Source organism: Juglans microcarpa x Juglans regia, chromosome 6D (genome assembly GCF_004785595.1).
Source record: "Juglans microcarpa x Juglans regia isolate MS1-56 chromosome 6D, Jm3101_v1.0, whole genome shotgun sequence".
Taxonomy (NCBI): domain Eukaryota; kingdom Viridiplantae; phylum Streptophyta; class Magnoliopsida; order Fagales; family Juglandaceae; genus Juglans; species Juglans microcarpa x Juglans regia.
In genome coordinates this window covers 37,488,196-37,511,515 of record NC_054604.1, presented here as the reverse complement: position 1 = coordinate 37,511,515, position 23,320 = coordinate 37,488,196, and the positions used below count along the sequence as shown (strand labels likewise).

At 36.9% G+C, this 23,320-nt stretch overlaps 4 protein-coding genes and 1 long non-coding RNA gene across 8 annotated transcripts; 2 read left to right on the top strand and 3 right to left on the bottom strand.

Annotated features, from left to right (window-relative positions):
* Positions 1-306: 306 nt before the first annotated feature.
* LOC121234385 lies at positions 307-3,489 on the top strand. The gene is made up of 3 exons (XR_005934379.1): positions 307-440; positions 2,197-2,496; positions 3,057-3,489. It is a non-coding gene; the product is annotated as an uncharacterized LOC121234385 (long non-coding RNA).
* LOC121234379 (two-pore potassium channel 1-like) lies at positions 1,993-3,503 on the bottom strand. Its single transcript, XM_041130307.1, has 2 exons — positions 2,587-3,503; positions 1,993-2,392 (listed from the first exon to the last, which is right to left on the bottom strand). Exons 1-2 carry the CDS (start codon positions 3,501-3,503, stop codon positions 2,227-2,229), a joined length of 1,083 nt encoding a protein of 360 aa, XP_040986241.1. The 3' UTR covers positions 1,993-2,226.
* A 6,218-nt stretch (positions 3,504-9,721) lies between these two features.
* Positions 9,722-11,902, bottom strand: LOC121234421 (two-pore potassium channel 1-like). Of its 3 annotated transcripts, XM_041130352.1 has the most exons (4): positions 11,789-11,811; positions 11,575-11,634; positions 10,252-11,196; positions 9,722-10,143 (listed from the first exon to the last, which is right to left on the bottom strand). In XM_041130352.1, exons 3-4 carry the CDS (start codon positions 11,160-11,162, stop codon positions 9,975-9,977), a joined length of 1,080 nt encoding a protein of 359 aa, XP_040986286.1. In that variant the 5' UTR covers positions 11,163-11,196; positions 11,575-11,634; positions 11,789-11,811; the 3' UTR covers positions 9,722-9,974. The 3 variants fall into 3 exon arrangements, with proteins under 3 accessions (XP_040986286.1, XP_040986285.1, XP_040986287.1); XM_041130351.1 differs by lacking the exon at positions 11,575-11,634 and having other exon boundaries at positions 11,789-11,902; XM_041130353.1 differs by lacking the exons at positions 11,575-11,634; positions 11,789-11,811 and adding an exon at positions 11,635-11,775.
* A 2,894-nt stretch (positions 11,903-14,796) lies between these two features.
* Positions 14,797-19,566, top strand: LOC121234417 (meiotic recombination protein SPO11-1). Of its 2 annotated transcripts, XM_041130349.1 has the most exons (15): positions 14,799-14,988; positions 15,102-15,201; positions 16,073-16,146; positions 16,294-16,395; positions 16,789-16,862; positions 17,074-17,090; positions 17,839-17,908; positions 17,997-18,033; positions 18,244-18,291; positions 18,375-18,433; positions 18,498-18,529; positions 18,646-18,751; positions 18,922-19,042; positions 19,125-19,188; positions 19,278-19,566. In XM_041130349.1, the coding sequence occupies exons 1-15, from the start codon at positions 14,931-14,933 to the stop codon at positions 19,402-19,404; spliced, it is 1,089 nt and encodes a 362-aa protein (XP_040986283.1). In that variant the 5' UTR covers positions 14,799-14,930; the 3' UTR covers positions 19,405-19,566. The 2 variants fall into 2 exon arrangements, 1 of the variants encoding a protein (XP_040986283.1); XR_005934391.1 differs by lacking the exon at positions 19,278-19,566 and having other exon boundaries at positions 14,797-14,988; positions 18,646-18,960; positions 19,071-19,174.
* Positions 19,567-21,472: 1,906 nt separating this feature from the next.
* LOC121235608 lies at positions 21,473-23,025 on the bottom strand. Its single transcript, XM_041131943.1, has 3 exons — positions 22,858-23,025; positions 21,933-22,746; positions 21,473-21,789 (listed from the first exon to the last, which is right to left on the bottom strand). The coding sequence occupies exons 1-3, from the start codon at positions 23,023-23,025 to the stop codon at positions 21,473-21,475; spliced, it is 1,299 nt and encodes a 432-aa protein (XP_040987877.1).
* Positions 23,026-23,320: the final 295 nt, after the last annotated feature.

Sequence of the window (23,320 nt, the reverse complement as noted above, 5' to 3'; positions counted from 1 at the left end):
AAAAGAAAACCAGTCCCCTCCTTCCAACCCCTAAAAACAAGCACTTTCCCCTCGCAGAATCTCTGCACGGAGAGAGCTTTCACCTCCAACGATCTCTTTCTCTCTCCCACTCTAACCCAAGCCATGGAGATCCCAGAAAAGCTCCTCAAGTACAAGTTCCACGTCCTCATCGCTCTCATTTTCTGTATCACCCTCGTCTCTGTCGTCTTGATCGCACCCAGTTTCATCACCGTCTTGGCCTACTTCTGGCCACTTTTTCTCTCCACCGCCCTATTCCTCTTCCTCGTGGTCGTCTTCGGCCGGACATCTGTGACGGGAACCGACGTTCACGGAGAAAACAAGGCCGGGGTGGGCATCCTGGATTACGTCGCGGGGCATCCTGAACATCATCCGGTAGAGAGCTTCAAGTCCGAGGATTAGTAGGAGACCTCGAGAATTATGTAATAATCTAACTCATTTTCTTTTCAGTTTTTTGTTTTTGTTTCGTGTCTCTTCCGTTTGGTTTGTAGTTGACAGAAACTGAAAGTGAACTGCAAATTCTGGGGAAGAATAATTTTGTTGAGGTTAATGTCATCTGGGTCCTCTTCTAAGTTCTTTCTCTATAATAATTAATTAATTTTAATTCTAATCTGTGATCTAAGGTTGGGAAATGTTTCCATTGGAGCACTAAGGCCACTGTCCCACACTTTGAAAATAAAATATTATAGGTATTTTAGAGTGTGAGTGGCTGAGAAAACATAATATATTATATTAACAAGAGAAATGGGATTTCAAAATACGTGTACTGCCCGTCAACTAATGGCCACTGTTTTTATTGTTCTGAGCAATTGTGACCCACTGGCTCGTTTTTACAGTTAGAAAGATTATAAGATCGGTCGAGATTAAAATTAAAAATTAAATAAAATATTATTAAAATATATATAATTTTTTTATTTTTATTTTAAAATTTAAAAGAGTTGAATTATTTATTTTATTTTATTTAAAAATTTAAAAAAATTATAATTATCAGATGAGTTGAAAATAATTGTGAAAATAAGTAAGGAATCGGAGGTAAAAACAGGAAATGAGAGTGAATCTTGGATATAGGTATTCCGAGAATACCTTATTATTATTTAATATTTTAATATTATTTTATTATTATTATACACATAATAACCCAGAATATCTCCATACTCAAACGTCCCCCTCCCAAGTGTGGTATGAGCCGTCGGATATGTTTGTTGTGGGCCCTTTGATGGCTATGAATTATGATGATGCGTTGATGCTGATGCCATAGTCATAAGTCACTCTTCAGTGGAATATGGGTCCCCCATTGTCTGTGGTTGCCCCAAACTTCAAGAGGTTGCGTGATTGAATATTCGGTCGGTGTGACTGGGGACCCTTTTTCATGGTGCCAGACGATCATTCATTTTGAAATTATTTTGAAAGCCAAATCCCATGATAATGGCATTGACGTCTGTTGATAGCAACCACAAAATCAAATAAAAAAACCCAAGACTTTCTGCAACACTTTTGGTCTTTGCCATATGATATGCAATGCAAAGCATGTATGCTAAAACCATTGCATAAAACAAGCATATTTCGCATCTAAGAAGATACTTGAATAGAACATCAAGGCATAAGAGGAGGAGGACTTGAAAGCAAAACAGGGTTGCAGGAAGGATTCCTCAAACAAAAACGAAATATGATTTTAAATTTATCCATCTTTAATCTAAAGCTTATCATCTGTGACAATTCGAGTAAAATATGGACAAAAGATGGATCTAACAACTGATAAACAACAAAACCTGTTGATGAAAATTGGGACGGATTTTTAATTTCCGAAAATTTCAGTGACTGGATGACTAATTTTAAGTTTTTAACCAAGCTTCAGTATGTTTATGTTACTTCATATATATATATACACACACATTCAGGCCCCCAACATGTACGGGAAGAAGCAATTGCAGAAGAGCTATCATACAATTGTATGAGCCTTTTTTTTTTCCTCTATCTGTGATCTTTACAAGGAAGAAGAGAAGAGATGTCTGCATCATGTTCTGAAAAGGCCTAGCTAGTTTAGCAGTTCTTTAGATAAATGGGAAGAAAGTGGTTCTGATATTTGAGGAACTTATTACAACTACAGAGCTAAGATATGAAGTCGATGTTAGAAACTTAACTTGTAACGTTCACAATTTATTTCCCCTTGTTTCTCAGGAGTTGATCATCATCAGTGATGTGACACTTTCACATAGGTAGAGCCACTTTGTCTGCTTGAACCATTATATCAGACACTGACAAGGTTCTTGATTGATCAACATCGAGCCGTTCCAACTCCTCCTTCACAAGAGAGATGTCATCTTTGGTAATCTTCCCCATATCTTGAAGCATATATAGGATGAACTCAGCAGTCCTGTGGAAAAAAGGATTTGATTTGTAAGATAAGTTCTTATTTTACAAATAAATTCTAATCGTATTAGCGATATGGGAGAGTATGTCCTCTACAATGACTTGCAGGTAAAAAGATTCATATAAGTCATTGACTTTTGTGACTACCATGATCACACGTAAAGTTTACACCAAATAAAAGCAAAGCATTCAACTTACTCCAAAGAACTATCATCATCAACATCCGCTTTTTCCAGATCATCATCTGTCATCTTTCGACCAAGAACCCTCTCGAACAATTCCCTATGTCTGCTCTCAGTTTTTAGCTCAGCAACGTAGGCAAAAAACTGAGCCAAAGTAATGGTACTTGTGAGTATCCAAAACACTGCAAAAACGCGCCCTCCTTTGGTTTTGAAGCTCTCATCTCCGTATCCAAGGGTTGTGATAGTGATACAAACACAGTAAAATGCATCAATAAGGTCTAACTTCTCAACCGTAGCTAGGAATGTTGTCCCAGTAATTATGAGCACCACAAGAAGCATAAGGACCAACAAACACTTGTATCTCACTCCATTGATCTTAACCTCTTTGTTAGTTTCTTCAATTAGACCACAACTCTGATACATCTGTAAAGCTTTTACAAGCAAATCTTCATGCTTCTTGACCAAAGTGTCTGCTGCTTTGCTCAGGACTAATCCAACCAGTGCCAGTCCTGTGAAGGCAAAAACGCAGGCCAGTAGTTTTGTGACGACACTGTCAGGCACAAGGTCTCCATATCCGACAGTGGCCATTGTTACAATACAGAAGTAGACAGTGTCAATAATTGCATTTGTTTTCTCTCCTTTCATCTGGGGCCTCAGGTTATAGAAGCACAATGTTCCCACTACTATATATACGGCCAAGAATATGGCTACATGCATTAGATCAGGGTCTATTTTCTCAATGATGGATTTACACGGCCTAGTAGGAGCACTACCAATTGTTGTCTGCATGGAGAAAGAAGAACGAGCAGGAACAGAGCGTTTACCACGCTGATATCGTCTTCTGTTACGAGTATCTGTCATGTTTGTTTGAGATGTAGGATTCACCAATCCTGATAGCGAAGACCCTTTCACTTTTGCATCATTGCTGGCCATTGAGTAAATTCAGCAAAAGAGGACCTGTTTCAATAGAACTGAATACAATATAAGTCTCCTATGAATTGAATAAAGAATGAAAAAGGAGGGAAAAACAGAAAATTATGTCAGTATTCTTAACAAATAAATTAATAAAAGCTTATGTTTAAAGCTCTAAGAGGCAATCCCGGGAAAGGCCTTTCAGCTCTAATAAGGAAGTAAAACACAAACGCGCATGCACACAGGACAGGGGGAGAGAGAGAGCGAGAGAGGCTCTTACCAGTGAAGAAGGAGATCAGTTGGGAAGGGAGATTTTACAGAGTTGAGCAAGAAGGCATTTTATTTAATTCTTGGTTCTAACGGTACGAACAGAACAAATGCTCTTACTTGACAACTGAAGCTTTGAAATTCTCTTCAGAATAAAGTAAAAAATACGTATTCCAGACCTTTTTTTAGTAGCTGCGTTGTGTCTCATATGGACAAGAAATCTATCAAAAAAGTTAAGGGCTGCTTATAATTCACGGTTTCTAGGATCACTCTGAGAAATGTCATTCCTGGATTTGGTTCAAACTTTCATGAAAATCCATTTGATTCCCACGGGAATCACGTTCCCACATATTGTGAGAATATGACGCCCACCAAAGAGAGGTCTTCTTTGTTCTTTTTGCTTCAGATTCCTGGCCCCGTGGCCTAAATTTGTGTATTTGTATGCAATGGACTCGACTCACATATGAATCTGATTCAAAGACTCTGGTGGACTGGCTGAATGGTATTGATAGAGTAAACTGGCGGAGGTTTTTGTGTAGTAGGAAGATATTCTATCTGCAGTTTCGAGGCTGGGAGTACAGATCAATTAAACATTGAAATGCTAAATACTCTAATATCTTGTTTGTTATGAGGTGGCTTGAATTCTAATTGAACAGTGCAAGTGTCGTAGGTTCGCTCGAGCGGAGGTTCACTCAGCTCGAGCGAAGTCAGACAGAGAAATTAAGACTTCAGAATTCATTTGGCATTTGTTTTAGTGTTTTCTTGAGAGAGAAGTCTAGAGAGAGTTTTGAGAGATAACTTCCTTGTGAAGTTTTGTTGTATTGATTTGTACTCCATCTCTGTTGATAGTGAAATCTTCGATACCGACCCCACCAGTGGACGTAGGCTCGTTTTGAGTCGAACCACTTAATTCTTGGTGTTCTTTCTGTGTGATTGTCATCAATTTCTTTCATTTTAGTTCCGCTACTATACTTCGCGTTAGTCCTAGCTACACTTATTCCCAACAAACTGGTATCAGAGATTGGCTCAGGATCTGGAGGGATGGCTATGGCTAAGTTCGAAGTGGAGAAATTTGACGGTCAGAACAGTTTCAGTCTATGGCGCATCAAGATGAAGGCTTTACTGCGACAACAGGGCTTGTCAAAAGTATTAGAAGTCTCGGTATCTGAAGATTCTCCGGCTCCTTCGAAAGAAGAAGAAGAAAAGGTACACAGTACTATTCTTTTGTCACTATCTGATGGAGTTTTAAGAGAGGTTACTGATGAGGAGACTGCAACTGGTCTCTGGTCGGCACTTGAGAATCTGTACATGAAGAGATCTCTCACTAACCGGTTGTATTTGAAACAACGGTTATACACTCTCAAAATGAAGGAAGGTACTCTTATTTCTGAACACCTAAATGAATTTAATAAAATCATTATGGATCTGAGGAACATAGATATTAAGCTTGAAGAAGAAGATCAAGCGTTAATTATTTTATGTTCATTACCCACATCTTTTGAGAACTTTGTAAATTCCATGTTGTATGGTAGAAATACAATTTCCTTGGTAGATGTAAAGTCTGCTTTGAATTCTAAGGAGTTGAGGAATAAATTGAGTGTGAAGAACACTAATGAACAAGCTAGTGGCTTGTTTGTTAAGGGGTCCTCAAGCAGGGGTAGATCGAATGACAGGGATTCAGAGAAGAATAAGGGGAAATCCAGGGGCAGTTCACAAACAACGTTTAGTAAGAAAAACGTCAAATGTCATTACTGCCATAAGTTTGGTCACTACAAGAACGAGTGTCCAAAATTGAAAAACAGGGAGGACGGCACTAGTTCATCTAATGCCGTTAGTGTTGCTGATGATAGGTCTAACGACCTAGATCTTGTTCTAGCAATAAGCGACTCCAATAGTCGCTTTAGTGACAAGTGGATCTTGGACTCAGCTTGCACTTTCCATATGTGTCCCAAGAGGGACTGGTTCACTAACTATGAATCAGTCAACGGAGGTTCTGTTTTGTTAGGGAATGATATGGGTTGTAAAATTGCTGGAATTGGTTCAGTCAGAATCAAGATGTTTGATGGAATTGTCCGGACATTGTCTAATGTTCGATATATTCCAGAGTTGAAAAAGAATCTCATTTCTTTGGGTACTCTTGATTCTCTGGACTATAAGTACACTGGTGAAGGTGGAGCTATCAGAGTCAGTAAGGGCTCTATGGTTGTGATGAAAGGATATAAGACAAATGGTCTTTATTTCCTTCAGGGCTCTACAGTGACAGGTGCAGCTGCAGTGTCAGTTTCAGATGATCCAGATTCAGATGTCACTCGTTTGTGGCATATGCGTTTGGGTCATATGAGTGAAAAGAGAATGTCAATTCTGAGTAAGCAGGGTTTGTTATGTAATCAGAAGATAGGGAAACTGGATTTTTGTGAGCACTGTGTGTTTGGCAAACAGTGCAGGGTTCAGTTCTCTACAGGGGTTCACAGAACCAAAAGTTCTGTGGACTACATTCATTCTGATCTTTGGGGCCCATCTTCCGTCCCGTCAAAAGGTGGAGTTCAATACTTGCTTACGTTCATTGATGATTTCTCTCGGAAGGTTTGGGTCTACTTTTTGAAGCAGAAGAGTGATGTATTTGTCAACTTCAAACAGTGGAAAGCTTTGATTGAAAATCAGACGGGCAAGAAAATCAAGCGACTTCGCACTGACAATGGTATGGAGTTCTGCGGAGGTGAGTTTGATGAATTCTGCAGAAATGAGGGTATTGCCAGACATCGTACAGTTAGACATACTCCACAGCAAAATGGGGTAGCTGAACGGATGAACAGGACCCTCTTGGAGAGAGCTCGCAGCATGCTTTCTAATGCAAGCTTGGCTAAGGATTTCTGGGCCGAAGCAATCAACACGGCCTGTTACTTGGTCAATCGCTCTCCAGCCACAGCGATTGGTTTGAAGACTCCGAATGAGGTATGGTCTGATACTCCTACTGATTATTCAAATTTGAAAATTTTTGATTGTCCTGCATATTTCCATGTTAATGATGGAAAACTTGAACCAAGGGCAAAGAAGGGCATATTCATTGGGTATGCCAGTGGGGTGAAGGGATTCAGGTTGTGGTGTACTGATCCTAAATCACCCAAGTTTGTAATCAGTAGGGATGTCACTTTTGATGAAAAGTCCATGCTTAGTCCGAGGAAGGAGAATTCTGAGTTTACAGGACAAAAACAGGATGTTAGAAAGCAAGTGGAGTTTCAGGTGGAAGCATTACAAGGGCTGCCCAACGGCGCCCAAGATCATGCTTTTGAAGATGAGCATGATTCTGATTCTAGTAGCGGCGCACAAGGTGAGCAAGACTACAGTATAGCGACTGGTAGACAGAGGAGGCAGATTAGACCACCTCAGAGGTATGCTCATGCAGATATGGTTATGTATGCTCTTACTACGGCAGAGAATATAGTTGGTCAGGAACCTTCCAGTTATTCAGAAGCTGTCAAGAGCGTAGAATCTGCACAGTGGTGCGCAGCTATGACTGAAGAGATTGAGTCTCTTCACAAAAACCAAACATGGGATTTGGTTCTGTTGCCAAAGAAGGTAAAGACTGTTGGCTGCAAATGGGTTTTCAAAAGAAAAGAGGGAATCCAGGGTGATACAGATGCAAGGTACAAGGCACGCTTAGTTGCTAAGGGCTTCAGTCAGAGAGAAGGCATCGATTTCACTGAAGTCTTCTCTCCAGTGGTGAAACACAGTTCGATCAGATTGCTACTAGCTTTAGTAGCATTGTATGACTTAGAGCTACAGCAAATTGATGTTAAAACAGCGTTCCTACATGGTGAACTTGAAGAGACCATTTACATGCATCAGCCAGAGGGATTCATTGTTGAAAACAAGGAAGATCATGTGTGCAGATTGAAGAAGTCTTTATATGGTTTGAAGCAGTCGCCAAGGCAATGGTATAAGCGGTTTGATTCCTTTATGATTGATCATGGTTATTTGAGAAGTAACTATGATAGTTGTGTTTATCATAAGGAATTATCTGATAAGTCTTTCATTTATTTGCTATTATATGTTGATGATATGCTTATTGCTGCTAGAAGCATATTTGACATAGGTTTGTTAAAAACCCAACTCAGAAATGAGTTTGAAATGAAAGACTTAGGTGCTGCAAAGAAGATTTTGGGAATGGAAATCTTCAGAGATAGGAAAGCTGGAAAGTTGTACTTGTCCCAGGGAAAGTACATTGAGAAAGTGCTTCAGAGATTTGGGATGTTTGATTCCAAACCAGTAAGTACACCACTTGCTATGCACTTTAAGCTTTAAGCTTGCCTATCTCCTCAGACAACTAAAGAGGAACAGTTCATGGCTAGTGTTCCTTATTCAAGTGCAGTTGGCAGCATCATGTATGCAATGGTTTGCACACGCCCAGACATTTCATAGGCAGTGAGCGTAGTTAGCAGGTATATGGCTAACCCAGGTAAGACTCATTGGCAGGCTGTGAAATGGATACTCAGGTATCTGAGGGGAACCCTGAACTTTGGGTTAATATTTGATAGAGATGTTGATCTCAGTTCCAAAGTTACTGGTTTTGTTGATTCAGATTATGCTGGAGACTTAGATAAAAGAAGATCATTGACAGGTTATGTTTTCACTCTGTGTGGGTCAGCTATCAGTTGGAAAGCAACACTGCAATCCACTGTTGCTTTATCAACTACCGAGGCAGAGTACATGGCAGCAGCAGAGGCTGTTAAGGAGGCCATTTGGTTGAAAGGCTTGGTCAATGATTTGGGTTTACAACAAGATAGGATCTCAGTATTCTGTGACAGTCAGAGTGCAATACATTTGACCAAAAATCAAATGTATCATGAAAGAACGAATCACATTGATGTCAGGTACCATTTTCTCAGAGAGATTGTTATAGAGGGTGCTATACAGATTCTGAAGATTGCTACTACAGAGAATCCAGCAGATATGATGACTAAGCCAGTTGCAGTATACAAGTTCAAACTTTGTTTGGACTTAATTGGTGTTCGCATTTTGTTATTCCCGTAAGGGATTTGGTGGTGGGGATTAGTTTTGTAGTCGGATGTTTTTTGTGTTTTGGCAGAGTTCAAGCCAAGGTGGAGATTTGTTATGAGGTGGCTTGAATTTTAATTGAACAGTGCAAGTGTCGTAGGTTCGCTCGAGCGGAGGTTCACTCAGCTCGAGCGAAGTCAGACAGAGAGCTTCGCTCAACATTCGCTCGACATTCAGCTCGAGCGAATTCAGACAGAGAGCTTCGCTCGACATTCGCTCGACATTCAGCTCGAGCGAATTCAGACAGAGAGCTTCGCTCAAGTATCGCTTGACATTCAGCTCGAGCAATATCCAAGTCAGAGAGCTTCGCTCGACACTCGCTCGACACCCAGTTCGAGCGAATTCAGGCAGAGAGCTTCGCTCGACTCTCGCACAACTGTTGGCTTGAGCGAAGTGCAGAATATCTACGTTCGCTCGACACTCGTCGACGTTCGCTCGAGCCAATGTTCACAAAAGTGAATTCTCACTTTTCCTATAAATATCAAACGGCGCCTCTCATTTGAAATTAAGACTTCAGAATTCATTTGGCATTTGTTTTAGTGTTTTCTTGAGAGAGAAGTCTAGAGAGAGTTTTGAGAGATAACTTCCTTGTGAAGTTTTGTTGTATTGATTTGTACTCCATCTCTGTTGATAGTGAAATCTTCGATACCGACCCCACCAGTAGACGTAGGCTCGTTTTGAGTCGAACCACTTAATTCTTGGTGTTCTTTCTGTGTGATTGTCATCAATTTCTTTCGTTTTAGTTCCGCTACTATACTTCGCGTTAGTCCTAGCTACACTTATTCCCAACATTGTTCATAGAAACCATAAATCTAAGAAATTGTATCAAGAAGTTCGGTGACATAAAAAATCAGCACACTGATGCTGATCATGGTCTCTCTGTTTCATCTTTATTACATAAAAATACAAATGATATGTGCTTTGTACAAGGGACTTCCTTATATTCTGAAAACACCCATTTGATACAAATTACATAGGGAGAAAGAAAGCACTTCTACTCCATGACGAACTTGTTACAGCGACAAACTACAGCCGTAACATTGATTATTGAATTGAGACAATATTAAAAACTTACAAGTAGGTGATCTTAATAATGCTTAAAACGTTTATTCATTTTTCACAAGCCTCTATATAAGTCAATACTCAATAGCCACTTTGCTTAAAGTATGCTCAGTACTTCTTCTCTGTCTGAGATGGTTCAGTACTAGGCTTTGTGTCGGATGCTGATAAACTTCCTGACTGCTCACGCTGATCCTCAAACTCCTTCATTACAAGTGCAATATCTTCTTGGCTAATCTTCCCCGTCTCTTTGAGTTTATGTATTACGAATTCACTGGCACTGTGGAAATGCAGAAGGAAAAGCAAAGTTGAGAATAAATTAGTAAGCACCAGTTAAAGAGAATCCAACATACAAAAATTACATCCATATTGAGGATATTTCACTTACTTTACCACCCCTTCATTATTAAGATCTGCAGCCTCCAGATCTAGATGTTTCCTCCTCTGGTCAAGAACCAAGTTGACCAATGCCTTGTGCCTGCCTTCAAATTTGACCTCAATGACCTGGAGGAACATCTGGGCCAAAGATGTGGTGCTTGTCAATACCCAAACTATAGCAAAAAAACGACCTTTTGTGTGTTTGAAGCTCTCATCTTCATAGCCCAGGGTTGTGATCGTAACAAAAACCCAGTAAAATGCATCAATGAAATCGAATCCCTCTACAGCAGCTAGGTGGATTATCCCGACAAGAACATGCACCAAGATAACGACACCGATCATTAGAAAGTTACTGTACTTCACTCTTTTGGCCTCAAACTCTTTTTCCATTTCTTCTGGACCAAGTTTTTTATGCACATGTAGGGCTTTCATTAGCATCTTCTCTTGCTTGTCCAGCAAATACTCTGATGTAATGTTCAGGACTACTCCAGCAAGACCCATTCCTGAGACGGCAAGAAGACTGGCAGATAGTTTTGTAATGACACTATCAGGCACAAGGTCTCCATATCCAATCGTGGTCATTGTTGAGACAGAAACATAAATACAGTCAATAAGAGCATTTGTTGACTTCCCCTTGAACTGGTGTCTGAAGATGTAGAAGATTAAAGATCCCACACTTAAGTAGATCCCAACCACCATTCCTACTTGCTTTAGACTCGGGTGCAGTTTCACAGAAGGAAAGTTAAAACGAGCTGGAGTTGGCGCAGTGCCATTTTCCTCTGGAGGAACAGAATCTCCAACGCGAGCACCTTTAAAATAGCCGTATATTCTTCTCTTAAGAGCATTTGTCTTATTCTTTTGGGTTGCAGGATCTTCTAATCCTCCTGACAGCGTGGGCTCTTGGGCACCATTTGAGGCCATTCTGATGGTTCAGCAACAACTGGTATATTAAGACCTGGATGCATGGTATAAGTGTACTCGTTAGAGTTCTAAAACTAGCATGTTACCAAATCGTTCGTGCGTAAGTAATAACACTTCCAAATCCTTAGTAACTGAGTAAACAGCATTTACAAACAATAAATTTTTAGCATTTATTGTGAACAAGTTTAGATATACAATTTAACTTCATCGCCTTTAAAAACTACAAGCATCATTGCCAAAAACTATACATACATACATACATACATATATATATATATATATATATGATGAGTTCATGGAATAATTCTGATAAAACAGATTTTTCCTATAAATGCAGGGAAAAAAAGAAGAGAAAGAAGCTGTGCAGCTTAAGAAAACGTCATTGATGACGTTTGAGTTTCATGGTCAGTACTCCAGTTCAGCTGCAGTTGATTTTGCAAAGTGTAAAGCAACTCTGACTCGGTATAATTACCTGTATATATAGATTATACTGCACTGAAACAACTTTTAATTTGCTGAAAAGTAAAAGCTAACTGACTCGAGTATCATGGTCTAAGTAGAAATTAGTACTGAAATAAGCACCAACTCATAGGAAAATAAAAAAACTCGAACAAAGTTTGGCTTACCACTGGAAGGAGATTTGCATGTATCAGTTGGAGAAAATTTGAGTAGCAAGTCCTTTAAACTAGCCGGGAGGCAGAACAGGACGTGCATTGAAATTTCCAACAAAACGTCAAAGTTAAACTCGTCCATATCTTAACAGGCACTTTCCCACAAATATGTCCCGTACTAGGTTATATTTACGTTGGAAAATACCAAGGAAGCTTCACTTCTTATATGTTTTTCATTCTTCCGGGTACCAAGGAAGCTTCCATAGAGAGTATTGAATGGGCATACCCATTATGAAAAGCAAGCTTATTATACAGCCTGATCATGAATTGGCATGCTGCTATCTATCTGGGTCGGTTTATACAGCAAGACATCATGTCATGTTGTTTAATTCTAGTTTAGTGATGTATACTTGTTCTAGTCCTTCCATGGCCACCGTACGGTCTGATCTCATATTGTTGCTTAATTGGTTGAAACTGCATGCATATGTTGTTTCCATACAATATTCTAGGTTAACCACATGATCGACCCTGACAAGCGTGTACCATAAGTTTCATTTTTTAGTACTCAAAACTAGGGTATTTTTTTTGTAAAGTTGCCTCAATTTTAAGCTACTTTAGGACATGTGAATGATGAATCTCGCTCCTTGTTGTAAAACCATGGTTAGATTTGCGTAAAGACTAGTAGCTTCCAGGATCATGTGAAATGAGGTTCTCTTTCTTTGTATTATTTGAGAATTGAGAGAGCAATTATTTTCGTTTTGGGATCTTCTTCTGGAGTTTTATTGATCGAACTGTAGAGTTCGGAGAGAAATAGGCTTGTTTGGAGAGTGAAATGGAATGATAATTTTGTGAATAGTAGTAAGATAGTTTGTGAATAGTAGTGAGATAGTTTGAGTTAAATATTTTTTGAGTTTTATGAAATGAGAGAGAAAAAGTTGAATAAAAAATATTATAAAGTTGAAATATTATTAGAATATAGTTTTATAATATTATTTTTGTTTGAGTGATTTGAAAAAGTTGAATTATATTTTTATTTTTTGTTTGAAAGTTTAGAAAAATTATAATGATTAGTTTGAAAATTTTGTATTAGAATTAAGTTTGGAAATGAGATAAGATGATATGAGAATTTTGAGATGTGATCTATTTCCAAACAAGCCAAGGAAATGTTTAGACAGAATTTTCATAATTCTAAAAATTGTTTATAATTTCATTCATAAATATTACTTAAATACAAAATATTTATCAATTTTTAATTTTCGATATTTTCATCTAATCATTACCTACCATAAAAATCAATTCAACTTTTACGTACAAACCTTAAAACAAAAATTATATGAAATAATTTTTTAATTTTTTATTTAACTTTTTCTTTCTCATTTTTCAAATTGCAATAAAACATATTCATTCAAACTATTTCATTATTATTTACAAAATTCTGAAATATTCTAAGTGTCTAAACATACTCTTAAAATCGATAAAGTTTACAATATTTAATGTTACTCGTGTAAATTTTTATCATAGCCTTGACAGACGATGTCGTTATCTCAAGCTCGTTGCTAGATAAATATACAACAAATCCTATAACGACTGATGTCTTTATATGACTTGTTAATGAAATTTCACTTTGACTCAAAAGGGTTAAGCATGTGTATTTTGGTAAATACTATGCCAATTTCCTTCTAAAACTCACAATGGGAGCTGCTGTGAATGCTAGTAATTACATCATGGAGTACTTACTCTAGGATGATCTTTATTTGGTTTTGCATATTTATCCATGTTATGTAACCTGTCCTCACCTCACTTCAATTGGAAAAGGTACTCACTCCATCCTGGATTGACTTGTCATTTACACAGGCAAATCGCTCCAGCTTTAACCATGAGAGTAGCCATCATCAACATTCACCATGCATTTGGCTTTCTCCCATGCATCAGCTCCGAGATCAATATACCTATACAAGTCTCAATATGGGTAGCATGTTACGAGTTCAAATATTATGTTAAATTGATTAATTACTCGTGCATATGTATGTATGTATAAATAATAATAAGTTTATGCCTCAGTAACTTTTAGGCAATGTTTTGAATACCGTACCAGACACCGTACCGGTCAAAGTACTGAAACGAAATATTTCGGTATCGATACCGTTTCGGGATAGCGTTTCGGGATAACGTTTCAGGATAGTCGATATATAAATAAATTATATATAAATACATATATATATATATATATATAAATTATAAATAGTCTAGTCTGAATTGGAGGTTAAGAAATATGCTTGTAGTTTGAAAAAATGAAAAAAAAATACAGGCCGAAATATCGACCGGTACTGGCTGAAATTGAGGCCTGTACGGCCGGTATTTTAGCAGATACGAAACGGATATGGTACCCGTACTGACCAGACGGCCGGTACGAAAAATTTTAGTCGTACCGGCCGGTACGGTACGAAATTTAAAACATTGCTTTCAGACCTTGTTTGAATTTGATCGGAAATTGTTTCATCTCATTTCATCTCATTATTACAACTTTTCTAAATTTCCACACAAAATATAATAAACAATTCAATTTTTTCAAATCCTAAAACAATAATAATATTAAAAATAATATTTTATCAATATTTTTTTAACTTTCATCTCTGAATCCAAAACAGTCATTAATCAACACATGCGATCCCAATAAATGTTCATGTATTTTATTTTTTTTTATTTAATGATTAAGGAAGTGAGTATTAGCGTATTAGTATTTTTTTAAAAAAATATTTAAAAATGTTTTAAAAAAATTAAAAAAGAAAAAGAAAAAAGAATTACAATTTGCATTAAGAACACGTCGATTGATCAAAGCTGAGTGGCATATTAGCAGTATGTACCCTTTTTTTCTCATGACAACTGATACCACAGGTTTTTACATTATTGATATGTTTAGTGTATAAATAAACAAGTTTGAAAATAAAATTTTATTGTTTCACCATCTCGTGGAAACCACTTTGTCATTTTTTTCCATTGCTTCAAATTTTCTAAACAGGTGAGGGTTTTTTTTTTTTTTTTTGGTAAATATTTTCCTTGACAAACGACCGTCGTTTATGTAAAAATCTCCGTGGTTGCCAAGAGCTTTATAAGATATCAATATTTGAAAATTTGTAATTTCAATTGGAGAAGAAAAATGGAGGGAAAGCGTTCGGGCTCGCAGCAGCACTGCGATCTGCTACGGAAAATCAGAGGTAAAAAATCCAGAAACTAAACTTCAAACTCAATTTCAAGTTTAGAAACGCCTTGAACTCACATTCCAATTACCATTTCTAATTTTTATCAGTTTTTGGATTTTGATTTTCAGAGTTCACTCGAGCTATAGTTGAGGAGCTGAGCAACGGACGGTCACCGACTATTCTGATTGATCGATTCAGAAATTACTGCACGAATCCAAACGCAAACTGGTTCGGTTTATTCTCTTACCCTTCACGAAAAAAAGCCGAAGATTCGTTCATTTGCAGCGCCTGATTGAATCGCTAGACCTTTTCTTTTCAGTTTTATCGTGTTACATTCGTAGCTCTTTTATTTTAGTGTGTGTGTCTATGTATATATTTGTTTTTATTTTTCTGGTTCCTAAAATTTTATTACGAACCGTTCGTGTATATAATTGAATTAGGCTAATCTATGATTTAGCTCAGCTTGAGAAGCCTAATTTCGGCAATAATTCTGCATTCGATGCAAGAACAGCTAAAAACTAAAAAAAAAAAAAAAAAAAAAAGGATGGTGATACAAGAATTGATCTTAGTTTCCGAGGGAGTGTTTCGTCTAAGTTTGACCGATTGCGCCCTAGATGTCTAGTAATCGTGAGAAAGATGGATATGCAATATTATAATAGGGTCCAAATCCATAGGTTTAAGTTTTGGATTAAAGAGATGTCCAATGTGTGAATACGAAGGTTTAACTTAAAGATTTCACCGGTCTTTATCTCCCTAGCATTTAAGTGAAGGAATTTCAGGATTAGAACTTAGTTAAAAAGGTTCACTAAAGACACCTGCCGAACGTATGATTGGGAAAAAAATTTCTATCTACTACTTGGATGTTTAGGAATTTGTTGGAGGAAATAAAACATCTGAACACCTCCAAGCTTACAACTGTACCTTTGTGTATGGTTAATCATGATTTCATGCAGTTAGTGTAAGGATTTGTATAGAAGGGAGCATAGATGATACGATGAGTGGAAATCATAGAGGACCCCATGGTGAGGTAACTAGCAACTGTCGTGAAATTCATCCAGATGTTGGGTTTTAATTTAAGCGCTACCATCTTTGTATGCAGCTGCTGCAGCTATGATTTGTCATATGGGAAGGAAATTCTCACATTTCGAAGGGAAAGCCATGTACATAGGCTGGGTGAGTAGGTGCTTGACCTTAAATATTTGTCAAAACCTTGTGATGGGTCCTGCATTAAATGGAATCCTAACCTACTGCTTCATTTTACAAACAAAGAAAACATAAAATCAGATCCTCGATTGTTGATGACATCTAATTCTCATTCAGATATCCTGCTGAGAGTGTTGTTGATTGTTCAGCAACTTCTGCAAGAAAGCAGGCATGGGTCTAAGAGAGATATATATTACATGCATCCATGTATATTTTCAGGTGATTCTGAATTAGATTTCAGTTCGTATTTCAAATTATATTTCTAGTTATAAATGAAAATATCGAACGTATAGTCTTCTAGGAGATTTATGTCGAAGTTTCCCTATTACTGTGAACCGGATTCTGAAAAGTGCATTTTCAGTAGTACAAATTTCATCATACCCCCTTATTTTGGTCTCTCTGTAATCACTTTATGCTAAACAAAGCCTCGTGCCTCAATATGAGGAAAGCTTTACAAGGGATAATAGGATATCTTTGAACATTTGCAGTTATGATAAAAGGCACAAGTCATTACTTAGATATTTTGGAAAAATCTAAACTTCAAACAAGATGCCAGTCTTCTTCTGCTTGATGTTCTTACTGTCTTCAAATTTTGCTTAATTTTAAATCCAGAACAGTCGGTTGTAGACCAGGCAATCAACGACATATGTATCCTTATGCAATGCAGTCGCCACAATCTAAATGTGGTAGGTTTTCTTGCTTCAATTCTTTTTTCCTGGTTCTTTCTGGCGTGTATGAAGCCTTTGAGGTTCATACCTAACAAATAAGGGGGATCGTCTAAGCAATTATAAGTAACCGGTGATAGCAGCATCAGATTTTTGCAGCACCTTGTTCAATGTGTTATCTTAAGGAAATTACATGTTTCATGGACATTGACAACTTGTCTCCTTTTGGCAGGTTTCTGTTGGGAATGGGTAGGTACTTGAGATCACACTCAGTCCTTGTAAGATAAGAAGACAATCATACTCATTTTAGTCTGAATTATCTTTCTATAACCCTCAATCGGTAGCACAATTGGCTGGGGCGACCACTCGTGAAGCCAAAGTTACTAGTTCAAATCTCCCCTTCTCAGTCCCATTGGAGTCAAAACTCACTTGTGCAAAAAAGATTTCTCTGTATCATCACAGTCAAGTATTATATGCCCATGGTCTCTATATTATACTGATTAAAGAATACATCCATGTCGATGTGGGATTTTATTCCTACTAGGATCTTTGACTGGATGAATATTAACTTGAGTGGTTTCAAATTTGAGGATATATGACATTCATGGAAGCATAACTAATAAGGACCTCAGCCATTATTGCTATGTATGCAGCGCTAATCATTTCCAGTGAGCATAGAATTTTAACATCCCCCACAGGTTTGAACTTCCCATTGGTCTCCACTCACCACCAAAACAGACCTGTCTTCAAGTCATTTAGAAAATAAATTTCGCAAAGGAGACCAACATGTAACATGCCCCACTATTTTGGGGGCTCTGAATGAGAATGATAGCCTGCTTTAGTAATCAAACACCTAAACTGTGCTTTGTTCTCAGCTTTCTCATTTGGAGTTCCGTCCAGTAAGGCTGATATGATATGCTGCGTCAATTCCACTGTAGTTTTGTTATCATGTGTGCTCAGCTGCCAAAGTTTGTTGATCACACTCTTTCTGTTACAGGTTGGTGATGGGATGGATTAGATTCTTAGAAGGAGGAAGGAAATTTGATTGCATAAATTGTCCTAACATGGTAAGAATGGAGACTGGTATGGATGATGCCAACAGATGAAATAAGTTTTCAGCTAATTAAGAGATATGTGGATCTGGTTCTCTTGCAGGCCCACCCCGTTCCTGTTCAGGTCGAAGAAGTCAAAGGTATCCAATTTGAAGGATAATGTATAAGACAAATCAGACCAATATATATTTAAAATTTTTGCAACCCTAGATTGATAGTTTATAAGAACGAAATGTTTTATCTAAGGTTTCCTATGGGTTATTTGCCAAGGTCTTTAATATTCCTGATTGATTTTCACATATAACCTAAATCATAGATAAGTTAAATTTTCCTCAATTTCTTGCTCGTAGATATTGTTAGTGTTGCTAGGTTCATTCTAATTGTGGAGAAGGAATCGGGTAAGCAATTATTATTAGAATAATGGAAGGTAACACCATTCCTTATATTCTTTCTTTTGACTAGCCCCATTAATGAAATGCAGTATTCCAGCGATTAGCAAATGACCAGTTTTGCAATGCAAACCGTTGCATTGTCATCACAGTAAGGTTTCCATTCGGTCATTTCCTCCATCTCAAAATCCTTTTTGATTATATCTTTTTTGCAGGGAAGAGGCTATCCAGATATCCCCACACGAAGGTAAAAACTCCCATTCTTTAGTTTTGCATGTATCTCTGTATCTAGCCATATACGCTGAACAATTGTTTTGTTTGATTAATTTGGACTCTTGTGATATATGCATTTGTGTTGAGTAGGTTTCTGCGGCTTCTCATCGAAAAGTTGTGTCTTCCTGCTTATTGCTTGGTGGATTGTGATCCATACGGCTTTGACATTCTGACAACATATCGGTTTGGTTCACTGGTTAGGTTTATTAAATTGACAATATTGTTGCTTATTATCCGCTTGAACAAGCCAAACATGCAAACTGGGAACTAGGACTGCATATATGAAATGCTGAGAACCATGCAAACTTGACTCTTGTTTTGGATCTTACTAGTAATTTTTTTTTTTTTTTTTTTTTTCTATTTTAGCAAATGGCCTATGATGCAAAATATCTGCGTTGCCCAGAGGTACGCTGGCTTGGAGCTTTTCCTTCAGATTCTGAAAAATACTGTCTTCCACAGCAGTGCCTCCTTCCTCTTACAGGAAAAGGTAATGGATGCTACTTGTGCTGTTTCAGATAAGCTTTCTTATGCTTGTAGCCTTATGCTGGGGTCCCTAATCTTCTTGTCAGACAAGAGGAAAACTGAATCCATGTTAAATAGATGCTACTTGCAAAGAGACGTCCCAAAATGGAGGTAAAATTCTGCGACATTTCCTTGTATTCTTCGGCTATCCTTGTTTGCCTGGACCACATAATTACTTAAGTAGATTTCATCCATGGAAGGTCGGAGCTAGAGTTAATGCTGCAAAGAGGGGTCAAATTCGAGATTGAAGCATTGTCCGTGTACTCGCTATCCGTTTTGACAAAAGAGTACATTCCATCTAAAATTAAAGGTGGAGTGCACATTTAACTCATCTGATGCATTTTGAGCATCTGCTTACCTATTAGTTCTGCAGTATCTGAAACATCATCAGTTCAGACAAAGTTGCACATTGGGTTGTATGTGCCATCATCTAATGACGGCTAATAAGTAAATTTTTGACAAACTTCGGAAGAAAAAGTTCAGAAGGACCAAAAAAAAAAAAAGTAGAGTTACGGAAGGGTTTGGATATAATCATTACGGTGAGAAAATTATTGACAAACATTAATAAAATTAAAAATAAAAATAAAAAAAGAGGGTGCTAGTAGGTTGCCTTAATGCCTATAGGCTATAGGTGGGGAAAGTTGGGAGAAAAAAATTAGGGTGGGACTATTATGCCGCTCCACTCTTACTGCTGGGCGTGCCGCCTAATGGTTTTGTTTTGTTTTTTTTTTTCATATTTTTTAATACATTTAAATATTTTTTAAAAAATAAAAAAAATACACTAATACATTTAAAATCATTTTTTTAACCACTAAGTAAAAAAAAAAAAAAAAATTTGACCAGCGGTCAAATTGAGCGGCATAGTAGACTTTCTCAAAAAATTATTCAAGACTGAAACGACAGGTAAGTTGAGTAATGTTTCGAGATGAAAATAAAGCACTTGTGTTGTGTGGTTGTGGGAGTTACTGGATAGAGTAATGTTACGTATAGTTATGGATTGTGAGAGTACTGTGCAGTCATTTTGAAAAATAGTAGAATTTACTATTAAAAAATTAATTTTTTTATGTGGATCTTATATTTATTTATTTTTTTTAAAGTGATTGTACGACACTTCTATACTCACGATTGCAACTATCATTTCTCTACTGATTAATAACTTTTCTGATCATTGGGCACTTAGGGTTAATTTGTTTTTGCAAATGAGATAACATAAGATGAGATGAGTTGAGATTAAAGTTAAAAAGTTGAATAAAGTATTATTAGAATATATTTTTTAATATTATTTTTATTTTATAATTTGAAAATGTTGAATTGTTTATTTTATTTTATATTAAAAATTAAAAAAATTATAATAATCAGATAAAATGAGATAAAATATTTTTTAAAAACAAATGAGTTCTTAATTAATCGCCTCTCTGATGAGTGGGTGAACATCTCATCAACGACCCATAACCTATCTCTTAGCTTTATTTTGTTGGGTGCTGCTGCTAGCCCCCTCTATAGGGGGTAAGTGGCATTATTCTATTTTTGATCTTCGGGGTTTCACTTTAAATTTACTTTTACAGAAAAAAAATTATATTTTTCCATAAAGACTTGAAAATTATTATTAGGAAAATGCTAAGGGGATTGAAGGATGCACCGAAGAAATGTACAGATGAGTGCATTTCTGTTTTTTTTTTAAGATTACGTTTTGAGTTGAGTTGAATTGAGCTGAGATCATAAAATATTGTTAGAATATTATTTTTTAATATTATTATTATTTTAAAATTTAAAAAAGTTGAATTATTTATTATATTTTATGTTAAAATTTGAAAAAATTATAATAATGAATTGAGATGAGTTGAATTTGATTTGGTTTCTAAATATATCTTAAAAGTCTATGTAGAGGGATTCTTATTATTATATTATTATAGTCCTCCTATTTTTATTTAGGGAAAAGCTTCTTTGCCAACTTGATTTGTCCACTTATTTTGACCGCTGGTCATTTTTTATTTATTTTTTATTATTTTGTTTTTACTTAGTAATTAAGGAAATGATTTTAAATGTATTGGTGTATTTTTTTTATTTTTTAAAAAAATAAAAATGTATTAAAAAAATTTGAAAAAAATGCAAAAAAAAAAAAAAAAAAAAACTGGGCTGCACGCCCAGCGGTAAATGCTGGACGGCAGAGTAGCATTGCTCTTTTATTTAAGGCGATTCAGTAAAGACAGAAAAGAAGGATGAGATTTTCCAATGTTACCCTTGGTGTTGTGTTTGTGGCGGTACTGGGAGTCTTGGTGATTGCGCTATCTCTTTAGCTTATAATTAATACAGGGATAATATTTTTACACATGAAAGATCATCCTCATTGTTTTGTGTCAAATATTGTTTTTTTTTTAAGAAAGGATAACCTTCATTAAACATCATCAAACGTTACAGAATGCAAACTTTCTGGACTAACAACCAAGGCAACTACATCCTCAGGAATTGATAGTGCAGCTTTTGCAAGTTGATGAGCATAAACATTAGCTGCTCGTTTAACAAATAAAACATCACAACTAATTAAACCTGAAAGTTTAGACTTAGTATCATTCAAAATCATCCCCACCCGATCCCATCTAACCACTGGTTGCTGTAAACATTTGACAATTGAAAGAGAATCACCCTCCAGAATAATAGAGCTGCATCCCAATTCTATAGCTAGATCGACAGCATACAAGGCACCTTGAGCTTCTGCAAGTAAAGGATAAAAAAAACATGGCCTAGAAAATTTTTTGGAAGCTATCACATTTCCTTGAGAATCACGAGCTACTAAACCAAAACCAGCTCTGCCTTGTCCTTCATTCAATCCTGCATCCCAATTATCTTAATAACACCTGGTGGAGGAGGTTTCCAGAGCCAATCCTCTTCTATCATCCCTTGAGAAGATGTAATAAATTTGGGTTGAGCAGCTTTGAATTCTTTTAAAGATTTCTTGGCTGTCTGCATCACTTCACAGGGGTGAATAAAGGAATTTTCAAAAATAAAAAGGTTCCTCCTATGCCAAATGTTCCTTGTTGCAAAAGCAAATAATTCAATGGTATCTTGATCACAGGTTGAGATTAGAGCTTCAAGTAAATCACCAAAATTTCCAGGTCTGATAGAGCTTTTCTGCAAACCAGCTGGACCTCGACTCCACACGTCCATAGCAGATGGGCAGTTCCACAAAATATGGATCATAGTTTCAGCCTCACTCAAGCAAATAGGGCACTTAGAGGATTCACAAATTTGCTTCTTAACTAGATTAAACCTTGTAGATAATGACTCAAGACAAGCTCTCCACAAAAAGGTCTTTACAGCATTTGGAATTTGAAAATTCCAACAGTTAGTCCACTCAATTTTGTTTGTAATAGCAGAAGAGGGTTGAACAAACCTTAGTGCATTTAGCTCCTTTTGTAAATGGTATGCACTCTTCACTGTAAATACTCCATCTTTGGTTCCTACCCATATTAATTTATCCTCTACACCAGTGGAACTGATTGGGATCTTAATGATAGTATCAGCTTCAGCTTCTCCAAATATCTCCTTTACCAATTCCTTCTTCCATTCTTTCATTGTATGGTTGATAACAGAAGCTACATTGGCGTCCCTAGGCAGAATTTGTGAAACAGATTGGACTTTATAACTAGTGGGAATAGGCAACCACCTATCCTGCCAAATGAAAGTACTCTGGCCATTACCAATTCTTCAAATGGACCCCTTTTCAATCAAGTGTCTAGCTGAACAAATGCTTCTCCAGATGTATGATGGAGTGCCACCTACCTTTGCCTTCATGAATTCTGTTGTAGGAAAGTATTTCACTTTAAGAACCTGCGATGCCAAAGACAAAGGTTTTTGTATAATTCTCCAAGCTTGTTTAGCTAATAAAGCAGTGTTAAAGCTTTCAAATTCTCTGAAACCCAACCCTCCAACAGATTTTGCTTTTCCCATTTGATGCCAAGAAACTCAATGAGTCTTCCTCTCCATTTCTTGTTGTCCCCACCAGAAATTGTGCATGACTCTATTAAGTTCATTGATAAGAGCCTTGGGCAGTTTAAAAACTCTCATACAGTAGGTAGGGAGTGCTTGAATAATAGCCTTGAGGAAGATCTCTTTTCCAGCTTGAGATAGAAGCCTATTCTGCCAATTGCTGACTCTAATAACCTTGACTCTATCCAAGATCCCTTTAAAAGCTTGAATCCTTGACCTGCCTATGAGAACAGGCAGTCCAAGATATTTCTCATAG